Raw genomic sequence first — 25,731 nt, forward strand, 5'->3', positions numbered from 1 at the left:
TTTCTTTGTTTAAACAAAAGATCAGCAGTTTGTGCCCAAGCAAAGATATATTTTCTGTTTAAAAAATAATACTCATTTATTCTAGTGTCTGTTACCTGCATGTGCTTGCATTATGTGATCTAAATAACATAACATATAACAGATTGCTGTAATTATAGAAAAAAAAAGTAATACTCTGTGCGCTGCACTGCACACCCTTCACAATTCTTCATTGTGCTTACATGGAATATGCTCTTTACATTCATAAGACATTAATGCCACTGATTTGATGGGTCATGCAGGGTAATGTGAATTTAAATGACCTTGCGGTGACCCTCAATATACTGTATGAATATTGCAACAAGGAGGAAGGCTTCATGTATATCAGCTTTTTTCTTTCATTAAATAATTTTTTTGACATCACATGGAATTGGAAAGAGGTCAGGTAATATTTTTATTAAACATTTGACGCCTGACTTTAAAATCATAATTCATAGTTCAATGATTTGTGTTTCTATAACCTCGTCATGCTCACTTGTTTTGTCTTTATACAAGTTCACAATTACATTCCAACCGCTTTCGTGATAAAACAGCCTGACTACGATTTACTCTGCAGAGCGCTACTGAATTATTTCTTATAGGATTATTGTGTACCTCAAATTTGGTCACTTTACATATTTTTAACAAAACATGCTATTATTTTTTATTGCTCCAATATCACAAACAACCTGCCAGTTACAGTTGTCAGATATTTAAATATAAAGATTCCAAACTATTTCGTAATCGTTAGAAGGGATAGAGAAGCCCTCTGCGCATTTATGCTATGAAGAAAAGTAAGAATTATTAACTGATCATTTTAAGGCATCTTTCACAGGCTTTGGAGGCAAACAGTTTATCACAGTCACCCTGAAGTGCCTTGAATGTTTAGGCCATGATCTATGATTTAGTTAACCCAAGAGAAGATGTTTATCTTATAAATTTTGTGCTCTTCTCTGTGATCGAATGCATGATGCACGCTGTAAGTAGAGACATTTGCACATGCAGTAAACTATTAATGCCAAGATTTGGAAATAAGTTTGAAATTTTAGCCTTTCAGCTTCTGTCATTGTCCTCTGCACACAAAAAACAAACAAACAAAAAGCTATTTTTTATTTTCCACCACCATCATCATCATCATCATCATGATCATCAAGTGTTTGGTGCTTATTATATGTCACACAATGAAATCTCAAACCACTCGTCCCACTGTCACAATATTTTTTCCCTTACAGAATATAGGCTTGCCCTGTTTTTTCTTCTTCTCAGATCAGACACAGATCAGACCTTCACTGAAGGCTTTCTTTAGAGCTGTGCCCTGTTATGAGACCTCATAAATACTATCACCTATTTAATACAGTGTTTTAAAATGACCTAATATTTAATTATAATTCTGTTGTTTTTAATACCAGAGGACAAACTATAATGCCTTTGTAAATTATTACTGATAGAAAAAAAAAGAATCTTTTATATTTGGCATGCTTTTGCTATTCAAAATAGTTTAGTTAACACAATACTGTACAGGTATATATAGAAGTACTGCAATCTGCAGACAGTAACACTGAATCTCCTGGAAGAGTTTTGGAAATTGACATATATTGGAAATACTAGCAGTTTCTTTATAATTGTATTTAAATACAGTATTCTGTGCTGAACTCTGAAAACTTGGTGGAATGACTGCAATTTGACTTCTATTAATGAAATTAGTTTATTGTAAATTATGAAGTTCAGTACAAGAACAGCAGTACTGGTTTATTAAGAAGTGAGCCCAAGCGAATGGGCATCTTTCAGATCACATGTAATCCTGCATGAACACTATTAAAAGAGAGAACAAATGTATTTGTAGACATCAAATAAAGTGACTTACAATATGGTGCTTCTTCTGTCTGTCTAACACATAATAACATACTGTACCAAATAGCTGAAGAGCAAAATAACTAATTTGTGGAAAAAATGTTTGACACTTAAAGGAAAAGGGATTTTATACTCACTTAAAAGTTTTTTTGTAATGTCTTGTGCAAAGTTTAAAAGAAAAAGAAAATATCTCCTGACCTGTAGCATGTTGTTACAATAGTGGTTTTGCAGTTTAACTCGTAGATCACAGTAATGACACATCAAGTAATCGACTTTTTCAGCCTCGCACACATGAGAACTGTTCTCACATTACTTTCTCCTTGGAGGATTCACATGAGCTCTGATTGTTTCTTCTGGAAGATCTCCACATCAGGCTCTTCGCTTAAATTATGATTTTTTTCCTGCTTGCAATGTGTGCAATGTTGAACTATTTTTGTCTTTACTCCCCAGACAACAATATCATAATCTCTGGAGTCAATGAAAGTACTGGCATTCTCGTGTTTTCTGTAATGATTGCTTAACGTGCCAAAATTATTAAAATACTTAGATTTACAAATTCCTCAAAAAGTCATGGGTATCATATCTTTTTTCTGTGAACTCCATGTTATAATAGCATGTTCCATAAAGTAACAGCAGCCTGTCACAAATTAAGTGTTTTTTGAATATTGTTGCAGCATGTTTCTGTAAAAAGATATTCAATGAAGTGTTCAAAGGAATTGATGCATTTTGTCTCATAAATGGGTGCTCAAAATGCTAGTTGTAGTCTACACAGTATATTTTATAGTTAGCATTTTGAACACAAAGTGACATTGAATGGTTGTTTCAAAAGCTTTACATGTTCTAGACGAGCAAATCTTCCGTCTAATTGCACTCCAGCATGTCTGTTTCCAGTAATGTTGCTGGGAGTATCAGTCAGGTACAGTACAATCTTTTTCAATTCTGCTAAATTAGTTATAATTAGACAGTGCCATTTAAAAGCTTGGAGACGCCTACTTATTTATTATTTTCCACATTCTGAATAACTGTTAAGTCATCAAAACTATGAAATAACACAAATGGAAGATTGATAATTAATCCTCATCAATTAAAACAAAATTGTACTTTTGTAAAGAAATTCATACATACTGTACAGACTTTTTATATTTCTTTACAAAATAATTTTCAATAATTTAAGCAATAAATTTTAGACCGGAAAGGATTATGAGAAACACATTCGTGAAATTCATACATATGCTTAAATAAGAGAAAATGAGTTTGTAAACAAATATAAATTGTGCCTACGATTTTTTTTAAACATTTGTCAGATGTAATGGTGCAACTTCTGACTGGTACTGTACACAGAATCACAGATATAAAAATGAATAAGGACAAAATTCAGATTCTTTTTTAACTTGTTTTAATTATTCAAGTTGTGTTATGGAGTGGGTTTTTAAGTTTTTGATGTCTCCCTATTTTTGGGAGCATTATAATATGCAAATATAGGTCTAAACTTACCATGAAATATTTGATATTACAACACATCATACAGACCCCCATGTCATAAAATAAATTAACTGAAAGCCCCACATTTCCCGTAGTAAAAAAGAAACGCACAACATTTTGCTTTTGGCAACTACTGTATAGTTCCAGATCCATGAAACTCATTTTAGTTCTTGGAGGAATTTCTTTATAAAGTACACATTCTTTATTTCTTAGATTGTGCTTGCCATACTCCGGGAGGTAAAGATCAGTTTACAACAATTTTCCAAGGGCCAATTAATCATCTTACTAATGGTAAAATATTAGAGGAAAAAAGTGTATATACAATATGTGCCAAAGAGTGAATATGGCAACTTTTAGTTGTTTTAGTAGGTTTACAGATTTACATTTTCTTGTCACTGCTTTTAATGCATCAGTAACCAGTTCAGAATCCTTGTAGTGCTGTTATGTTAGTATAAAACAATGACACATCTGGATCACAACACATTTCAAAACAGCAGTGTGCAAGAAATCTACTATGCAATCATTCCTGACACCTTCTTTAGTCATGTGATCTTACATTACTTATACTTGAACAACAGTTCTTATTTTGCAAGTCTATAAAAATAATCACTGCAGTGAGTGGTGTTCATGAAGTGCGTGCACTCAAGGCGCAAACATAAATTATTTTAGTCATCAAATTCCATTGTTTAATCTCATAGATGGAGAGTAACACGCTTCTGTTCACTCTCATAAACACTTTTTTTTGCCTGTATTCTTTATTATTATTATATATAATTTTTTTTGGAAGAGCGGTTCTTTTCCCTTAAATAGGATACTTACATTTTCTACACATGGCAGATGTTTTGTTTTACAAAAAGATGTCTGTAATGTACATTACTTGAGCTCAGGAGATCATGCTGGGCTGAGGCATTAAGTGATCGTGGTCTCATATGGTCTTCTGCTCCGGAGCGTCGTGGAAGGCTGAAGTGGAGTCGTCTTGGCTCTTGTCTGTGCTGTGGACCTTGGGTTCTGTGGCAATGGTGGAGGAGGCATCTATGCTCTCGTACGCCTCTGATGTCCACTGCTGAAAAGAATGGACAAGCTTAAAATGTAGTTTGGTTTGTAAAAATTTCAGCAATAACTTGATGCTGATTCCTAATCTGTAAGACTCAAAATCATTGGGAAGCTTATTTATAATACAAAGATACAGAATGGAACAAAAATACAGAATCAAAGGTGAGTGAGGAAAATTTTTTAGGATGATTAGGTGCATTCTGGGTCCAGAATTAACACAAAATGCATTATTTAAATAAAAGATGTGAAAAACTACTAAAGAAAACACTTTTTTTCAACAGTACGTCTAACCTTTACCAGTGTGGAAACTTTACCATGAAAGGTTAATCTAGAATTTTCTCCAGAACTTGTGAAGTTATACACTACCGTAAGAATTTTAAATATTGTTACAATTTACAAATACTGTTTTCTATTTTATTATAGTTTAAATGTAATTTATTTATGTGAAGACAAAGCTAAAACTTCAGCATTATTACTCCAGTCTTCAGTGTCATATGATCCTTCAGAAATCATTTTAATATGCTGATTTGGTGCTCAAGAATAATTTCTTATTATTGTTAAGTTAAGAAAAATATATTTTTATGGAAACAGTAATTCATTTTTTAATTTTTCTTATTGAAACATTTTTTTTCCAGGACTCTTTGATGAATGGAAAGTTCAATAGAGCAGCATTTGAAATTCAAATCTTTTATAACATTATAAATGTCTGTACTGTCACTTTTGACAATTTAATGCTTTCTTAATGAATAAAGGTATTAATTTTTTTTTTTTAAATTGTTACTGACCCTAAACTTTTGAATGGTAGCGTATAATAACAAATTAAGTCACCAAAATGAATGAATGGTTATATATAAATGCATATGAAATATTAAAGGTTCAATTCATTTTCTGAATTCACCAACCATTTTAAGAGTTAAATAAGGCAAAGAAATTAAACAACACTGCAAATTAATATTATCAAACAGAACATGTTTATGTTTTTTTCTGAAGCTAAAATATAATAGTGTTAAGTATTATTTAAATTTTCTTTGCTCTAAGTTATAAATAAATGTGAAATGTTTAAAGGTTATGAGCCTCTGCTTTGTAAGTGTAGATTAATGACAAACATAGGGAATTAGCATGTGCTGCTTTACAGGTCCTTCTAAAAAAATTAGCATATTGTGATAAAGTTCATTATTTTCCATAATGTAATGATAAAAATTAAACTTTCGTATATTTTAGATTCATTGCACACCAACTGAAATAATTCAGGTCTTTTATTGTTTTAATACTGATGATTTTGGCATACAGCTCATGAAAACCCAAAATTCCTATCTCAAAAAATTAGCATATCATGAAAAGGGTCTCTAAACGAGCTATTAACCTAATCATCTGAATCAACTAATTAACTCTAAACACCTGCAAAAGATTCCTGAGGCTTTTAAAAACTCCCAGCCTGTTTCATTACTCAAAACCGCAATCATGAGTAAGACTGCCGACCTGACTGCTGTCCAGAAGGCCATCATTGACACCCTCAAGCAAGAGGGTAAGACACAGAAAGAAACTGCGGCGTGGCATGGAGGCAATCAGCCTGTGGCACTGCTGAGGTGTTATGGAGGCCCAGGATGCTTCGATAGCGGCCTTAAGCTCATCCAAAGTGTTGGGTCTTGCGTCTCTCAACTTTCTCTTCACAATATCACACAGATTCTCTATGGGGTTCAGATCAGGAGAGTTGGCAGGCCAATTGAGCACGGTAATACCATGGTCAGTAAACCATTTACCAGTGGTTTTGGCACTGTGAGCAGGTGCCAGGTCGTGCTGAAAAATGAAATCTTCATCTCCATAAAGCTTTTCAGCAGATGGAAGCATGAAGTGCTCCAAAATCTCCTGATAGCTAGCTGCATTGACCCTGCCCTTGATAAAACACAGTGGACCAACACCAGCAGCTGACATGGCACCCCAGACCATCATTGACTGTGGGTACTCCAGTGCTGCTTATCTGTAGCCCAGGTCAGGCGCTTCTGCCGCTGTTTCTGGTTCAAAAGTGGCTTGACCTGGGGAATGCGGCACCTGTAGCCCATTTCCTGCACACGCCTGTGCACGGTGGCTCTGGATGTTTCTACCTCCAGACTCAGTCCACTGCTTCCGCAGGTCCCTCAAGGTCTGGAATCGGTCCTTCTCCACAATCTTCCTCAGGGTCCGGTCACCTCTTCTCGTTGTGCAGTGTTTTTTGCCACACTGTTTCCTTCCCACAGACTTCCCACTGAGGTGCCTTGATACAGCACTCTGGGAACAGCCTATTTGTTCAGAAATTTCTTTCTGTGTCTTACCCTCTTGCTTGAGGGTGTCAATGATGGCCTTCTGGACAGCAGTCAGGTCGGCAGTCTTACCCATTATTGCGGTTTTGAGTAATGAAACAGGCTGGGAGTTTTTAAAAGCCTCAGGAATCTTTTGCAGGTGTTTAGAGTTAATTAGTTGATTCAGATGATTAGGTTAATAGCTCGTTTAGAGACCCTTTTCATGATATGCTAATTTTTTGAGATAGGAATTTTGGGTTTTCATGAGCTGTATGCCAAAATCATCAGTATTAAAACAATAAAAGACCTGAAATATTCCAGTTGGTGTGCAATGAATCTAAAATATATGAAAGTTTAATTTTTATCATTACATTATGGAAAATAATGAACTTTATCACAATATGCTAATTTTTTGAGAAGTACCTGTATATCATCTGAAGACTAAATAGTGGTCTATTCTGGCAAGCTTTTGTTTCTTGAAAATGCTTTTAAAACCCAAATGTTTCATATATCATTGTAAAAACATCTGAAAATACGTCCCCTCACCTGTGTTGCACGACTGGAGCGACAGGATGGTCCCAGGACGATGTTGACAGAGCTTGAGGACTGCGTATCGCTGGTGTTTCCCCCCTCAGCTGCAGAGAGGCCCGAGATGACCAAGCCGCTGGAGAAGCTGCGCTTGCCAAAGAGCAGACTCAGCGTGGAGCTGGAGGAAGACACCTGACTGGAGCGATGGTGACCCGCAGCTGAAGCCAGAGGCCCTGTTGTGGACAAACGAGGCACCTGGGAAAAGACGGAGGCAATGGAGGAAGTGTTGAAGGACAGCTGGCTGTTGGACAGGCGCTGCACCAGTCCGGGGCCTCCAGAGCCCGAGCCGTGCTGGCTGTCTAGGATGGGGCCCGATCGGCTGGTGACGGGGGGCCGCTGGCCATGAGGTTGCACTGAGCGACTGCGATACTCCCGGTGAGCTACAGGGAAAGGAGACTGTCAGCACAGACAGAAGAATGTACATTTTTCTGATTCTCTTATGGGAAACATTCATTTCAAAATGATAAAATTCATTTTGTGCTGAAATGGAAAGTAAATTTCCATTTTTAATTTTGTATGGTTTTCGATCTAGGAAAAAGTAAACCAAATTGTTTTTTAATTTAATTTTCATTCATATTTTTAATTACTGATTTAATTTTTTTATAATTTCAAATGACTTTAACAAAAATGTTCTTCTAGGTTTTAGGGCAACAAACTGTACAGAAATGTATAAAGTGTACATGGTTTGTTCTGACCTCCGTGGTTTCTAGACTGGGAGCTGCGAGGACGGCCGTGATATAGGCTTAGGCTCTGGGATGTGGCAGAGTTATGATTTTGACTTAAGGAGGAACCAGCACAATCCACATCCTCCATGTTCATGCCACTGTTACAGCTGGTAAGATTATCTTTCCTCACCCTAGAAAATGCAAGAAAGGTTTTTAAAAAATATATAATAATTATAGAATAGAAACAGAAAAAGAGCCTGTTAATGCCTTGTACATACCGAAACAACCTGGAGAGCAGCCAGGTGCGAATGCTGTCCAAACTCAGAGGGCCGCCCCATATGTTCCTGATCTGCTTGTGAGTTCCCATATAGGAGGTGGTGAGTGGGGACACAAACATGGGGTAACCCAGGGGCTGGTCACAGGAGGAGTTGATCATGTTTCGCAGAGCCTGCTTTGAGTTCTGGATGCTTCCGCGTTCAGGATTGCGGTTCCGGAGGAAGACAAGCTCTTGCTGCTGACCTGCCCACAGCCCTCGCACACATTCTTTATTCATCTGAATGGAAAGATGACGAGATAAATTAATAACAATCAGTCTTAAAACATAATAAACGTACAAACTAAAGCTAGCCTACACTACAAACTAAAAAAAAGTGTCGAAAATAAAACTCATACATAGTTTTTGCTCTCTTGCCTTTATAACTTTGAAGCTGAGATGTCGTTTGTAGAGCATGATGATCTTATACTCATCTGCGCCTTCATCCACCATGTGACGAAGCGTGAGAAGTGTGTCTTGGCTGGACAGTACTGCTCTTCGCCAGGCGGGATCGCTCTCATGACAGATCACTAGACTGGTTCTGTAGTTGGTTATGGCCTCGTAAAGCACAGCAGGCTCCTCAGTCTCCTCCAGGCTCGTGAAATGGTCCTGTATAACGTGAAATTATTGAAATTATACCAAAAGCCAAATAGGCTGTGAATAGTTCGTCATGTTGTGCAATATCCAAACATTGTCCAATCATTTCACCTGGTGGAGTTTCAGACTCATTCTCACGGCTGGGGCCACAACCGTCTGCAGCAGGTCCATGTCAGCAAAGACCCATTCATCCTTAGCGGCAATGCGGAAGTCACCTTTGAACAGCGTGTTGAAGCCATAGAGGAATGACTCTAGACTGTGGAGGAAACCATTAAAGTCACCATGAAATCAAAATTGACAATTTGTTTTTTAAGGAATATTGGAATATTTATTATAAATGATTTATCCATGCAAATCATTATTATTTAAAATCCATGTGCCTTCATAATTTTTCATTTAAATAACTTCCCCTCCCTAATTGCAGAGACATCTCTTCTCTGATGACATGTTTACAGGCATGAGGGCGGGACAACCCGTCACTCACATGAGATCACAGCAATAGCAAACCACTACAATTCTCTCAATTCCCAGATAAAAAAAATGCCCCTCCTACATTTTTTTTGTTTGAAAAGACGTTTCAGTCGTATATACATCACAATAGAGAAGAAAAAACTCTCGTAACTTCATTTCATGCCGACTTTAAAACGTAAAATCTCTCACCGAGAACTTGTTTTTTAATTCCACTGCACTACATTACCATTGTTTTTCTAAGTAAACGCGCTAATCGGACATAAACGTGGCGCTCAAATTAAAATAAGATCAACTTTTAAAAGATGTGTCTCAAATTCTTAAATTTTTCCCCTATTCCACTGCCCGTTTCTTCAAAGCAATTATTGTGCTTTTCAAAGCAAAACAGTATTTCGTGTGGCGGTACACATTTTATGTGGTATTCTTGATTCTGATTGGCATCCATCAAACAAACCATTTGATAAAACCACTTTTATCAAGTATTTAACTTTCAAATATTTAAGTGCACATCGCAAATTTTGGAAGTGTACCTGTTGGACCTGTTATGTGCTGCTGTGCTGAGGGATCTCCGTCCAACCACAGATAGAGCGAAACACAGAGTAACCAAGGGAGAATCTTCATCGCTGTCCACTGGCTGAGAACGAAAAAAATGAACTTTAGGTATAAGATGCAAGTTTAGATCACCTTAACATTGTGGAAATGCAAAGAAGTGTTCAACTGTCCTACCAAAGGTACATCCCAAGTTAATGCACCATTTTAAAATCAGCCAGACACTGTTTTTTATTGCACTCTCAAAGACGTGCCTTAGTGTATCAGCTTTCACTCACTCTAATGAATGCCATTTGTGTCTCCTCACCTCCTCCAGCTTGTTGGCACAGTATTGAATCCACTCCAGGTAGACGTTACAGTAGCTGGCTCTGGTGACCCCCTGCAGACAGTGGACATAGTCTTCATCAATCTTCATGCTGAACACAGCCGGATCCTTCTCAATGTGATGCCATTTAGTGTAAGACTGAAGGACTTCCTGCGTGGACTGGTCTTTAATCCATATCTGCAGCTTGGGGTTGATCACCAGGTAGTAGATGATGCTCTAAAAATAGAAATAATTGAAAATACAGAGATGTGAGTGTCATTTTATCAAAAAATAAAACTACCACAGTAAATCAAGAACATTATAGCTATTTTATCCTTTGAGGAAATGTAGAATATCAAATTTAAGTAGACAGAAGAGACTCGATCACTTCACATGATGAACAGATTGAATTTACTCCTTTATGTAAGGGATAACGAACATCCAGCCGATTGTTATCTTAGAACAAACAGTTTTTGCGTTTGTATGAAAAAAGAGAGAGCGAGTCCACGATACTGGTCTGGATGACCTAATTAAATAACTGTACACAAAATATTGATTTGACTGAGTTTTAATATTTTATTAGCTCACCAAATGCAAAACCTCCACAAAGAAAAACCGCTTCTTGCAAGTGTATAGCGCTGCTGACTTCAGTAACCCGGATGAGCCTGCGTTATTTGTTTTCAGCGGTTGTTATAGTGGAATAACAAACCGCTGGAAGGTGCGATTGACCAATCAGGATCAAGTATTCCACAGAGCATTGATAAACATTGATCAGCGAACATAAACAGAAGCACAACCGAACCTGATTAACGTGAGAGAACAAATCTTTGGAAGCTCAAATGTGCTGCGTGACACGAGAATGATGCTTCAGAGAATGCTTGAGCTTCCCTTGGTTTACCACAGCTGATGTGAGTAAATGAATGTTTGTATGTGAATAAAAGCCTAAATTCAATCCGTTCAAAATATAAAGCGATCGTGTCTCTTCAAAAACTTTGGACTAAACCGCTCAATTCATATGGATTAGTTTTACAATATCTTTATGAGCTTTTTGTCAGTAGTATAAAAAAAGAGAAATGATTAGATAGCATTCATACCTCTAAAACTACCTCTAAAATTCATACCTCTAAAACCTCTAAAGAATTGTTTTAAATGCTGTATCATCATTTGGCAATGCAATTGCATTTCTTTTTTCTTTTCTTTCAAATATCTATTTTTTACTAATAGCACAAAAATAACTGTTAATTAAACCATTAAGGAAACAGAGTTGTTAAGAGGAATGTGAACTGGAACTGTATTACCACTATTACAACTTTCTTCCGAAATATAAAGGTCACATAATAGTGTTGCTGGTACCTTAAGGTAGTAAGTGATGAGCAGCTTGCGCAAGTCATAAACTTGCAGCATGGTGGCAGCGTTGTTTTCACTAATGCTGTAGCCCTCCAGCAGGTACTTAGTAGTGGTCACCTCCCAGGCCAGCCAACGTAGATTGAAAGCAGCATTGCAGGACAGCACATGGGGCAAATGACCCGGTTCACAGCAGCAGCAAGAATCATCCTCCTCTACACCTTCTGTGATGGCCTCCACCTCCCGCTGCTGACAGTAAGTACCTGAGGAAATGAGAAGGCCAGAGTGAGGAGAAGGAACATTTACAACAATATGACAATTTAATGTTAAAACCACTTACCCCTGAACTCCAGACCTCGTAGCTGGAAGGTGACCAGACCGTTGCCGACCTCAATGAGGTGAACAAGTGCATTAAGGTAGTCAGAAGCCAGGATGAAGCAATCTCCAGCGCAATAATTCCCCCAGCGGCCCAACATCAGGTCTCCACATAAAGAATGCTGCAAGGAGCGCGTCAGGTACTCATAGAAAATTGAGTTGAGGTTGTTGTCATCACAGCCTACATGGTGAGCATATAATCTCTCAACATTTTTATTTAAAAATGTAAGAGGACACCATTGTGTCTTTTGCAACAGTAGACACATGGCATCCTAAACAATGTCTGACATACTTCAAAAAAAGTTTAAACTCAGTGAAACTGGAGTGTTTTGCACAGAAATCGAAAGTGTGTGGTAAGACATGAATAGATAAAGACAGTATTTACCAGTCTCTTTGTCAACCTGAGACACTAGTCGGCTGTTGGAATTGTCAATTCGTTTGGTGCTGAAAATGTCAAAATCAAATCAAATGTTCATGAAGTGCAATATTCACAGTTATGTCAAAAACCCCATTTAATCTGATGCCTGTGCCACCATTCATGTTTAATATCAACAACAGAAACATTCTGTGTCATCACATTTGTGGTTGGAATCTACATCAATAATTCAACATTGTGTGGCTTTCTCTCTGCTACTACAGGCTGTTGGACTTCAGATAAAGCCCATCAACCATAAAGGACCTTTGTCCCAATGGAAACAAACAATGTCAAACACATCTTGCATCAACAGCTGTTTTCAAATCAATAAATATGCATTTGTTCTTTCAAGTGCTCTTAAAGATAGAAAAACGCACTCAAGTATGCAGTTAACTGACAGTGCATTACGTCACTCTGAAGCTACATGCATGTTTTATGTACTCGTGGAAAAAACAGACAACTTACTTGTAGTTCCTCTCCCAGAACTTCACAGGCCGTGGATAAGAGGTGATAAAAATAGCGCTCCCGAGGAAAGGGCTGAGTGGTGTGTAGAAGAGCGTCGTGATTAACGTCTGCAGCAGGAGCATGGCAGAATCTGAGCTGCTCCGTCAAGGAAAAACCCAAATATTTGCACTGCTTTTGAAGCTATGATGCTTTAACCGTATTGCAATAATTCTTTAAAGGTGCTATAAGCCATTTCTTGTCATGCTATCTGACACTCTAATAAGTGTCCTGAGAAATCACACCTAAAAAAATAAAGAAATTACATTTAACCGAATTTTACATTATTGCCATTTCAGTCTGCTTTCTAAGAGCTGGCTCGAAATCCTGAGATTACTCATAAAATATTTAATTTTGTTGACAAAAAGATGTATAAACATAAAAAGTGTAAACGTAATAGAAATAATAATAACTATTAAATATTTTCTTTTTTTTTCATTGCAGAAATTTAGTTTTTTATACATATGAATATATAAATATATATAGTTGCTATAGTATTTTAGAAAGTGGGTCCCTCGCAAGGGGATCATTATTTTTTAGGGGTCGTTGGCTTAAAAAGTTTGAAAACTGACTTACGGCACCTTTACTTGATCAGATTAAAATTGTGAGTAAACATAGTACAAGGTCTGTACTACCAATATACACACTCAAGCTGGACAGATTGCAAGGATATGAGGTACAGCGAAAGGTTGTGCAAATGCATGAAATGCACTACCCCATGCTATCTGCCAGGGGGCGATATACACCAGAATGAAGTGCAGCTTGTGGAGAAGATCCCAAAGCTGTAGACAAAACAAAGAGCTGTTGTAAGACAGCAGGACAACAAAGGCAGTTATTTTGGGACTAGTTACTAAATGTACTGTCTGCTAAGAGCTATTTCATAAGGTAGTCTGGCACAATATTGACATGTCATTTTTATCTAAGTTGGAAAATGAATACTAAATGAACACAAAGGGCAGGGAATGATGAGCATTTCAATGCACTAATGTCCATCCAACCTATATAGCACTGACCTTGTTGAAGATGATGGACATGAGGAAGAAGTTGAGCAGGAATGTTTCAGAGGCACTGCTGCAGTCAAACTCAAAGAAGATGATGGTGAAGATGAGCGTGAGGAACTGGTAGCTGGGATTGCAGAAGGAGGCACGAAGAAGCTTCATCCCAGCAACTGTCATCAACAAGACATCACAGCTGGAGCGAGACACAGACACCTGAGCCACTCAGGTGCAGAGGCAGCACACAGCCAAGCACAGCAAACACTAATCAGGTGGCTCTCACACAGCTCAGATGCTAACTTCTGATAAAACCACCACAATGAGCAGGAAAATGTGTTGTAGGAAAGTACTCTACCAGTGTGTGTGTGTGTGTGTGTGTGTGTGTGTGTGTGTGTGTGTGTGTGTGTGTGTGTGTGTGTGTGTGTGTGTGTGTGTGTGTGTGTGTGTGTGTGTGTGTGTGTGTGTGTGTGTGTGTGTGTGTGTGTGTGTGTGTGTGTGTGTGTGTGTGTGTGTGTGTGTGTGTGTGTGTGTGTGTGCGTGTGTGAAACACAATCATTGTGTTTAATACACCATTAAACAATCAAACTATTACTACTTTTTTATTGAATTATATTTTTTAAGTGAAATGAATTTTCAGCAGCCATTACTCCAGTCTTCAGTGTCACAAAGAAAAATGTCTTAGTATTATCATATATATAGGCTATATATATATATATATATATATATATATATATATATATATATATATATGGAGAGAATGTTGTGACGGAAAATCTAAAAAACCTCCATGTTTGTACTGCAGTCAACATTTCAAAAACTGGATGACCACGAACAGTGTTTTAGGCCAAATGGAGGGGGGGGAATAAAATAAACTGCCGTTCTGTCAGGGTACAGGTAAGAAAGCTGCTGCCATAGTGATCCATATTTACTATGATGCTGTTTAAAGTGAAGATTTTCAGTGATAAACCTACCCTTACAATAACTGTTCTGTTCATAACCCTCTGTCAATCCAACAGTCCATGTGTGGGGATACAAAAATGCAGAAGTATAATCTGTAGTTTTCACGAAAGGCCCGGAGCTGTCAAAGTTGCAGACAAATAAACGGTCCAGGTAACACGGAGAATGAGTAAACATTGTTCATTTACATTTACTACATACATTGTAACAATACAAAGCGGGAAAAGTTACACTTTTAGCAGCACAACTGTTTTCAAAATTGACAAAAAGAAGAAATGTTTCATGAGCACCAAATCAGCATATTATTTCTGAAGGATCTTGTGAGACTGAAGACTGGAGTAATGATGCTGAAAATTCAGCTTTGGCCATCACAGGAATTCTGTTTAAATTGTAATAATACTTCACACTTTTACAGTTTTATTGTATTTTTGATTGAATAAATATAGTCTTGGTGAGCAGAAGAGACATATTTAAAAGCAAAACGTTTAGTTTAAAATAAAAATTATGGGATTGACTGATGAGTAAAAAATGTACAATATTTTTTAATATCTGTATTGAATTGCCAATAAGAATTAGTGGAATTATACTTACTGTATTCCTAGTTTCTTACGATGGCTGAGGGCGAAGCCGTCGTTGGTAAGTGCACTGAGGACAATGGCTGGGTAGACAATATACTTCTCAAAAGTCAGCAGCCCCACATAGAGACGCTCGAACCACATCAAGTGAGCATCCTCTAAAAAGATAGTATACTAACATTAATATTCATACGAATGTCAATGACTGTAGACACGTCACAGATGAGCAGTTAACCGACCTCTGGGTTCGAATTGTGAGTATTCCTTACTCTTCAGCACAGGATGAGAGATCCACAGCCAGGGATGGTGTTTCCGTAACTGAGGGATGAGATAGTGGGTGACAAAGCCCACAGTGGCTGCTAATGCATACAGCACTATGGACACAAATGGCTGTATGTGACAAAAACAAAGTGTTAATTGACATGTAGGCTGCAAACTAAATTGAACATGTAATCATTGACTCTTGTCTCTCAATGATAGTTTAGATTTGGTTATGATTTTTTTAATGACGTGTATAAGAAGTTTAAAAGTAGGAGAAACTCACCCTTAGAGACAGGAAAACCGTGCTGGCAGTAATAGCAAAGGTCAAAACTGAGGCGAGAATACAGATAACCAGATCTGACAGTAAAATCTCTTTCTGCAACATAAAATTATACATGTATTTTAAGTAATAAATTAAGATTAATACATGGATCCTTAGATGCAACTACTACACTACTGATGAAAAATTTGTGAAAGTCAGTAAAATTGTATTCTTTTTTGAAGAAATTAATACTTTTCAGCAAGGATGCATTAAATTGATAAAAAAATGACAGTAAATACATTAATAATGTTTCAAAATATTTCTATTTCACAATAAATGCTGTTCTTTTGAACTTTTTATTCATCAAAAAAAATGTTATCACGGTTTCTACAAAAATATTAAGCAGAACATAATATTGGATAAAAATAAAAAATAAATATTTCTGGAGCAGCAAATCAGCATTTTTGAATGATTTCTGATGGATCATGTGACTCAAGGATCATGAATGGAGTAATGATGCTGAAAATTCAGCTTTGCCATCACAGGAATAAATTACATTTTAAATTATATTAAAACAGAATACGTTATTTTAAATTGTAATAGTATTTCACAATTTTACTGTATTTTTAATAAGATAAATGAGAGACATAAGGATCTTCTTTAAAAAGCATTTTAAAATCTTACTGGCTTGCAAACTTTTGATTGGTAGTGTAAATCTGATTATTCTTGTCTATGGCCAAGTGAAATGAAAGTGTTTTTGAATATTCACTAAATAAATCAAAGGCACCCACCACTGAGCCTTTGAGTTTCTCAGGAAGAGGGTCTATGATCTCCTCATCCTCCTCCCCTTCACCATGTCCAAGTGATGGCATCAGCTTGGACTTTATCAATGAGCTAAGATCAAAGACAAACAAATACGTTTTTTAGTCCAAACTATGACAGAAGTTCAAAATGTTCTTGATCTGTGGAAAGTGCACAATGTTCTTACAATAACACAGATGGATCACTGCTTTGTCGACTAAGATGATAGGACAGGACCACTAGCAGGGCACAGAAACCAGAGAAAAGTGCTGGAATATGCTGTTCATCCCAAGGCTCCTACACAGAAGATGCCAATGCCATCACAAATTTATAATCTATCTCGTATTGCATTCATAAAATAAAGTATATCTTTTACTGATGATCTACTAATTTTTGGAGTGTACTGCACCCTTTTATTCCAGTAGATTAAATGCATGTTGTCATTAAAAATACTTTTCCCATTCCCAACAGATCATACCTTCAAAGCGCCAAGACAGAATCCGTAAAGTAAAGCCAGCGCTATAAGACTCCGTACTATACAGTACACTGCAGATGGGAGTCCAGTTGCAGCTAAGCAGAAAAAAAGAGAAACACAAGTTACCTCCAGTTGACCTTTAATCATTTATAATTGTCTGCATTTTGAGGAGGAAAAAAAACGGTTCAAAAATGATTTATCATGAATACGGACCTGTACCTCCAAAAAAGTGCATGTCGATTTGTTCTAAAAAGTATATAAAAAATGTGTTGATTTGCGGAAAAAGGCCCAGAAGAAACGTTACCGGAAAGCAGTACGTAAACCCTGAAAAGATCAGATCAACATATCCATCAAATTTACAACAATTTCCATTTGTAATGTTTTAAACATACTTTTTTACTTACAACATACCGACTAAAATGTCTTGCACGTACTGAAGGGCGTCTGACGTTACTATTGTGATGCCATAGACGGTGGACACAGGGAGATCTGGTCTTCTCAACACTATCTCCAAAATCCAAATAAGGCCACAGAACATACAGAAATATGCAGCACGACTGTAGATTACAATTTGATTATGGCCCTGTAAAAAAAAAGACAGCTTTTTTCATACTGTTAAACACAACAATGATGTGAAATGTTCTTGAATGCTTCTCTAGTAAACTCACATGAGTAGGTGAAGCTGCATCTGGCTGAACACTCTATAAAACACAAGATGCTTTAGCAGGCAGCCTAGCGGTAGATTCATTTTCAGCAAAGACAGGCTATAAAATGAGGAATCAGGTACCTTCAGTAAGGAATACTGACAGCTAGCAATGACCATGCAGAACTGAAAGACCCAGATGTCTTTGAAGCAGCCCTCGTTCAAAAGCACAAACCCCAGAAAAGCCACCAAGACAGCTAAGAAGACAGCCACCATGTTCTCAGTCATATCCTTGTTCCTGCAAAAACAATTAGCATATTTCTGTGCTTATGGTATTTGAATAGCACTGCAATGTCTAAAACTTTCATTGTCACACTCACCTGTCAAATAATGCCAGCAAGGTTAGCCGATCATACAATATGTTCACCCATTTCCCAGGAAAAACCTTTAATTTGTAGTACAGCTTTCTTGAGGGTTTCTCTTGGGTTGATGTCTCGGATGATTCATCTAAGGAGTCCTCCTCCTGTGCATGAGAAATATTCAAGCCCTCAAATGGTGAATAAATAATGACTGAATTTCATTTATGGGCGATCTATCCTCTAAGATACAGTATTTTAACCAAAACCTACCAACCATGTTTTCTATGTGTTCTGTTTGTTCTGTTGTGTGAGAGCAAGCTTAATATGTGGAAAGAGGGGTTCCAGACCTGGAAGATTTCCGGATGGGTTCTCCTGGGCCGGAGTCGGCGAGTTGGAAGGATGCGTCGCTGGAATGGGCATTCAGAGGGTCCTCCCACCAACCCGTCCTGGCACTCAGAGTTCGAGGATGTGGAGAGGAGGTCACTAATGAAGATATGGTAACATTATAAATCTATAACAACTGTTTTTATTTTTCACTTAATTTTGTGATTGTAAAAGAGAAATAGGATACAGTACCATATGTTGCCCGTGATGAGCTCGGCACCAAGGGGTAAGTTTAAAGCTCTTTCATTGTACAGTTTCCGAGGTCTCTCTCCTGTATATATTGTACATGTTAAAAGCATCACAAACGCTCCTCTACTAGTCCTCCTATATATATATATGACATTACACTTAATGCACTACAGTCATTTCTGTCTGTCCACTGTACTCACTGTGAACAGTGTGAAAAGTGTAAGCCTCCTCTTTGGATGTAGCCTCTGGTCTGCAGATGACCTGAAGCATGGAGCTCTCTGACTGGGACGTTTGTGAGGCCAGAGAATCATAATCAGGGTCCCTCTCCTTATCTGTCTGCGGACTGTGAACACAAGGAAAAAATGTACCCTAAAATGTGTACTTTTTCCAGAATGAGTGGAACATCCCTGAAAATTCCGTTTGGTATGTTTATACTATTGTGAGTCTGTAATTGATAACTCTTGATTTTCATGAGGGTACACACAAACTACCATTCAAAGGTTTGGTGCCTGTGCGATTTTATGTTTTTGAAAGAAGTCTTGTATGCTCTTCAAGGTTGCATTTATTTGATCATTGATTTCAATATATTTTAAAATGTGATTTATTCCTGTGATGGCAAAGCTGAATTGTCATAAGCCATTACTCCATTCTTCAGTGTCACATGATCCTTCAGATTTCATTTCTCTGAAACATTTCTCATTATGTTAAAACCAGTTGTGCTGCTTAATATTTTAGTTATATTTTATTGCTTTTTATATTTTATGCTTATTATATCTAAATGCTTTTGCATTCACTCGCAAAGCTTTTGTATTCTCTATTCCCTGAGAAACGCTGCAAAAATATTATGTTCCCCCAAGAAAGGTTCATTTTCAAAAGCAGTTTTTTCTTCCAACTCATATTATTTCCATAACAAAAAGTTTTGCGAGTGAATCCATAGTTTCTCGTGGGAGCACAAATGTTTTACGACAGCACAAAAGCATATAATTTTTCCTCCCATCTCATTTTTTCCCCATCACCATATCCCTTTAGGGTCTTCATACTTTAATGCATCCTTGCTAAATAAAAACTTAAATTTCTTTAAAAAAAAAAATATTGATCACAACTTTTGAATGTTATTGTGTGTTTGTGTGTGTGTATATATTTTTTTATACATACATATATAAAATCATTATTATTATTATTTTAATCTGTTGTCAATTTAAATATCATGCTTATGTTGAGATTTATAGTTTACCCACCTTTCTGGAGAGACAATAGGAATGAGAGTCCCTTTAATAGTTTTCATTGTATCTGTAGCCAGACTGTTTGGGGGATTTGGACGCTCATGTTGTTGTCCTGTGGATTCTGACACGTCAGAGTTATTCTCCGCTGTCATGCTTTGCTCTGAAAGGAGTTAGACCATTAATCTGAGTAGAGATATTCAATGCAGTCTCATGCATTAATCAACACTCACCATTTCTCTCTTCCTTCTCCTCCTCAGCCTCATTTCCACCCCCAAATCTGGTGTTGTTGATAGACTCCAGCAAAGACACAAACTCAACAAAGTTGGACTCATTGGGTATCTGTCCCTCCTTGGCTTCTAGGTCAGATTTAGAGGAGGTCATTGTACTGAGCTTATCTTTAGCTCTATGGCTAATGAGGACAGCATCTCGTCCACTGTCAATACTGAGTCCCCTAGCATGTGTTCTTCCACTCTGAGTACATCTCATATATGCTGATGGAATTTGCAAGAATCCATCAGCATCCAGTTTAAGCTCAGGAGGGTCATTTTCATCAGGATGGGAGTTGACATCAATGCCAGAAGAGCTGTTATTGGTCAGTTGGGGGCTCAGGTTGGGTATCTCATGCTCATTGCTCTCTATTTCTTTGCATTCTTGAGCAGAGTCAGAACTGATTGGCTCTTTGGCAAGAAGACTGTCTTGATGCTCTGACTTCTCCTGAACCGAGTTGTCTTCTGGAACCGGCGTATCTTCTTTCTCATCATCGGCAGAGGGTTCCTCCAGTTCGTGAGGTGAATCAAAGGTGATGACAGGAATTTTGACAGGACAGTCGGATTCTCCCTGGTGGGACTGAGCTGACTCTAAGATGCTCAGTTTAACAGACTCCTCCAGTTCAGCTGCTGTCTGTGGGTCACAGCTCATTGTGATAATGATCTTCACCGTATCACTCTCGTCCAGGTGGGACAAGGGACTCGAGTTGTCAACCATCACCACAGCAATTTCATCCGAGCAATAATTCTCCTCAGGTCTTTCTCCATCGTCGCCACCTCGTGTGATTTCTAGAGAGGTATTATTGTTGTTGGGGTCAGTGGGGGGTTTGTCTTTCTCCTCTAAACTGTCCGCTTCATTCACAGGGGAAGGCGGAAGATCATTGTCAGCTTTGTCTCTGTGGGATGAAGGAATCTGCTCTCCTTGCAGGAGTGGGGCAGACTGGTCAGTGTTGGGACTGAACACATCCTCAGGGGTGAGTCTCTCCTCCACGTCTGGCCAAGACCGTTCATTACAGATAGCATCACTCTGACCTGTAAATGTCAGTCAGTATACAAACAGCATATTTAAAATGTCAGATGGACATATGGTTTATGATAGATTTGAAATGAATTAGCCACTAGATCCTGAAACCTGTTGGTTTATGTCAGAAACCATGATACACCAATTGTTTCTTCCTTGACATTTGATTAGACAGTAATTAAGGGTGTATTGATACATGATTGATCCTGCAAAAAAGTTTTTCCCAGTGCTGACCAACATTAGGCTACATCATTTTTTAAAATGTATTTTATAAAATTATATGAAATAACAAATTTTAATTCAGTAAAATATTCTGAAATGTCTGTTTTTTAGATGCAGTCAGAGACCCTCACAATGTAAGTGTAAAGCTGTGTTTATGCAAAGCTGTCTGACAGCTTTTTTTGAGAGGTCCTGGCAGGATGTCACACTCAGTGTGGTGTGTGACTGAGGCAAGATAGAGAGTAGTCAAGTTATTTCTCAGTTCATATGCTAGGCTCTGTGACTGAAACTTAGAGTAGTGTATCTGCACAGCATGTTCCCAGATTTTTGAGGATCTCTTCCAATGCAGTGAAACCAGGCCAGTGCTAAAATTAAAGCTGGTACATACCCTCTATGTTTTTCAGCTCCTCGGATTTTGGACACTCCTTCACAGTTTTGAAAAGTAGGTTAACCAAAAAATGAAATTATTATTTAAAACACAAAAAATACATTATTTATACATAACAGTATTCACAGATAGATTTGTGCAAGATCCGCATTCAAATAGCTGCTGTTACACTGATTACCATTTTCTGTAACAATACTTTTTTTCAAGTATAAATAATTATAGTATATAAAATCTTGAAAGTATTACTCACTCCAATCAGTCCAGGGTCTGTTTCAGTCTGTTTCACTGTGACCTGTATTACTGGACTTGGTCTGTTTTTGGTCAATACTGATGTGGCAACACTGTCAGGAACTGTGCTGCTCTTCCTTTGGATTAAAACAATTCAGACTTTAGCCTGGTTACAAAACAAATATAAAAAACACTTTTGGCAGTAGAGTTTATGAGCTTTGAGAACAAGAAGCATATGTTTTGTTTAAGTAGGCAAAACATAGCCTTTGACATAATTTGGGGAAATAATATTGCAAACGGATATTGAAATCAATATATGGCACAACTGATTTTGGATCTTACCTTAGGGATGGAAGACCGGAATCAGATACGTTGCTTTTCTTGTCTACACCTTTGCTGATGTCCGGCACACTATTCTGGGCTACAATGTCGCCCTGATCGAACATCAGATGGAGGCGATAATTCACCATCTTAATGACAATGAAGAAAACTGTCACTGAGGTGCAGTAGATACTGAGGGTAGTAGTGGTGGGTGGAAGAGCCTGGGGGAAAATACATTAGAGCCATGACATCCCTGGAGCAATAGATGAATTGACAGATAAATCAACTGTAAAATATCATTTTAGATTATTGGATTTGCATTATTATGATGTTTTTTCTGAATAAACAATAATAACAATAAAAAAATTCATGACCACTAGAAAAAGCACTTAATAAATAGGCCTATTGATATTTTTGTCTACTGTAAATGCACAACAATGCTATGATACAGGCTGCCATGCGTGAATCACTTTGAAAGGAAGCTATGCAGAAGAAAAAAATGCGACAGTGCCAGGAGCTACGAGGAGCATACACACCTAAATTCATATAATATTCAATAACATTTAAAGCGTAAATCCATTTAGAAAAAATATTTCGTGTGAGGTTTCTTCAGCTACAGTATAACGCATTCAGTGCTTCATATCAGCAAAGCACAATATTGTCGGCGGCCTGCGACATTGTATCACTCACCAAATGAAGAGATAATGGAAGCATAAGCAAAAACATCCATAAATACAGGTGACATGAATTGTTAAATTTATTCTGGTCTGGATCATGATACCATCCACCGGTCAGTGAAGCCCAGACTCCTTGTCGTAGCGTTTGCACGACTTGAGAGCCCATATTTTCAATAATGGTCGCTACAAATATATCATGCTGCAAGCTGCGAATTCACACCACTGCCGTCCTGGACTCGCTGCCCCAACGCGCGATTACATATTTACAGAAGCTGCCTCTACATCCTTCCTTGAAGCCGTTTACTTTTCTTTTTCATCGTCCACGCCTTGTCTCCCTATTTCCCAACATAAATGCATTGGTTTTGTGCGGTGAAAGGCTCCCAGCAGCAGCATCCTTCTGCGCCTGCTTCACATGAGCGGATAGGAGGGAGGAATTGACTGATTCATAGCGATGCTCTTCTGCTCACTGAGTCATGCGCCCCCACCCTGTGTGTGTGTGTGTGTGTGTGTGTGTGAGGATACAGTCAAAAGACGAGAGCCGTGGACAATCAACTGTTCTGAGATGGAGCCAGGGAAGCGGGACAGCATCTTGAGCTTACATAAATAGCAGAACATTTTAAGTAGGCTTAGCTAAAATGTTTAAAAAATGTATTATGTACACAATAAGTTAAAAATTAAAAATGCACAAAATTAAAAATGTCCATATATATATATATATATATATATATATATATATATATATATATATATATATATATATATGCTGTCAAACTGATTAATCGCATCTAACATACAAGCATTTGTTTACATAATATGTGTTTATGTTAGATGCAATTAATCGATTTGACAGCACTAATATATAGCCTATAGCCTATATACATATATATATATATATATATATATATATATATATATATATATATATATATATATATATATATATATATATATATTAGGGCTGGGTATTGACACAAATTTCACAATTCGATTCGATTTCAATTCACAAGCTTGCAATTCGATTCGATTTCGATTCGATTCGATTCAATATTGATTATTTTGGATATCAGGTACAATACATGGCAAATTTTCTCAAGGAAAACAAATCTCTTAACCAATGCTGTAAACTATGGGAGTCAGTTGTATCATTAAAATTGTTTCATTAGCCTACTATAGCCTAATATTAAAGGTAAAGATTTACTGATTTGTATACAAACAATTACACTTTTATTTATTTTTCTAATAATAAAGTTATATAAAATATAAATATTTTAATGGTGGCTGTCATAAAAACTTGCCAGATTTATTCAAACATGCATTAAACATTGAAAAACATAAAATAATTATAAAATAACATAAAATGCATATGTAATATGGTGCATATATTTAGCAAAATGCTCCTCTCTAGAGTTAATTTTTCTAGCTGACTAACGAGTTCATGGTCACTGGATATGGTTTTTCTGAGGTAAATGTGACGTTACATGACATTGTTTACAAGCTGTTTCACTGACGTCTTTCCTCGGTTGAAACAATGATTGAGCGATTCCATGTGACAACAAGGATTTCGATAAGTTATACTCTATCTTTTAACACACTTTCAGATGCTCATTCATGTTTATTTCACGCTGTAACTGGTAATATTAAGGCGGAAGAGAAGATTATGTGTGCTCGGCGCTGCTGCTTCTCTTGAGCTGCGCCAGAGCGATCTCACGCCACAGCGCCAAAACGGTATTTATGTTGTTGAATTTCGTAAGAAAATGGACGTAATTTGAAATCTGAGACTTTGTTTCATATCAATAGTAACAAAGCACAAAGATTATTGCGTTTATTGGATGGGATGCGCGCTACAATGTTCCATTCATTCATCAACTGAAAACAGGATGACTAATCGATTCTTCGTATTTAAGAATCGATATCGGTTCGTAAAAATGAGAATCGATTAAAATCGAGAAATCGATATTTTTTACCCAGCCCTAATATATATATATATATATATATATATATATATATATATATATATATATATATATATATATATATATAAGCATTGAGGCTCACAATAGCTTGGTCATGACTGTCTTTTTTGTTAGTGTGAAGAACATTTTAATAATCTAAAGAACGTTTTTTTTACTATAAAGAACCTTTTGTGCAATGGAAAGGTTTCATGGATTTTAAATGTTCTTCATTGAGCCAGATGCGTGTTTATGAGTGTAGGCTAATTTTTTTATAAATATGCTAGTACGTTTTCCCTTTTTTAATAGTCAGTGAATTAATAAACCATAAAAGTTATAGGCCTAGGCTACTCTTTATATCTCATTAGCCAATAATATTTAAGTATTTCCAATATGCTTAAAGCTATTGGAATTGTTTGTTTATTTTCCTCGATTTAAATAATCTGATAAGTGTATCATTACAGGTGTAGGCCTATAAACTATCCTGAATTGTTTAACAAGGCCAATCAGGCGCATCTTTATATCTTGTTATATTTAAGCTGCATGTTATAAACTGTAGGGTAAAGCAGACTGGTTTATCCAAAAATACATTATACATCTTGAGAAGTAGCCTAGGCTACCATAACATCGCAGATTGAAAAAAAGAGAAAGGTTCGCAGTTCCCACTTGTTTTGCGCTCACGCATAGTGTCACGTGAACTCCTGTAACCAATCGATTTCCACCTTTTCCTTCTCTCCTC

General features: G+C 37.1%; 1 protein-coding gene across 1 annotated transcript; it reads right to left on the minus strand.

Annotated features, from left to right (window-relative positions):
- Positions 1-1,259: 1,259 nt before the first annotated feature.
- Positions 1,260-23,477, minus strand: pcnx2 (pecanex 2). The gene is made up of 34 exons (XM_077237128.1): positions 23,057-23,477; positions 22,388-22,587; positions 22,068-22,182; positions 21,818-21,854; positions 20,154-21,221; positions 19,939-20,083; positions 18,901-19,043; positions 18,704-18,782; positions 18,475-18,610; positions 18,149-18,291; positions 17,913-18,066; positions 17,794-17,826; positions 17,537-17,708; positions 17,339-17,449; positions 17,129-17,220; positions 16,838-16,947; positions 16,641-16,743; positions 15,871-15,963; positions 15,566-15,716; positions 15,343-15,484; positions 13,813-13,990; positions 13,458-13,581; positions 12,764-12,893; positions 12,269-12,327; positions 11,849-12,064; positions 11,518-11,771; positions 10,168-10,401; positions 9,842-9,945; positions 8,955-9,099; positions 8,625-8,855; positions 8,212-8,486; positions 7,964-8,124; positions 7,227-7,648; positions 1,260-4,414 (listed from the first exon to the last, which is right to left on the minus strand). Exons 1-34 carry the CDS (start codon positions 23,207-23,209, stop codon positions 4,277-4,279), a joined length of 6,051 nt encoding a protein of 2,016 aa, XP_077093243.1. The 5' UTR covers positions 23,210-23,477; the 3' UTR covers positions 1,260-4,276.
- Positions 23,478-25,731: the final 2,254 nt, after the last annotated feature.

Source organism: Siphateles boraxobius, unplaced genomic scaffold (assembly GCF_051911475.1).
Source record: "Siphateles boraxobius isolate OS27281-9 unplaced genomic scaffold, OSU_SipBor_1 20, whole genome shotgun sequence".
NCBI lineage: Eukaryota > Metazoa > Chordata > Actinopteri > Cypriniformes > Leuciscidae > Siphateles > Siphateles boraxobius.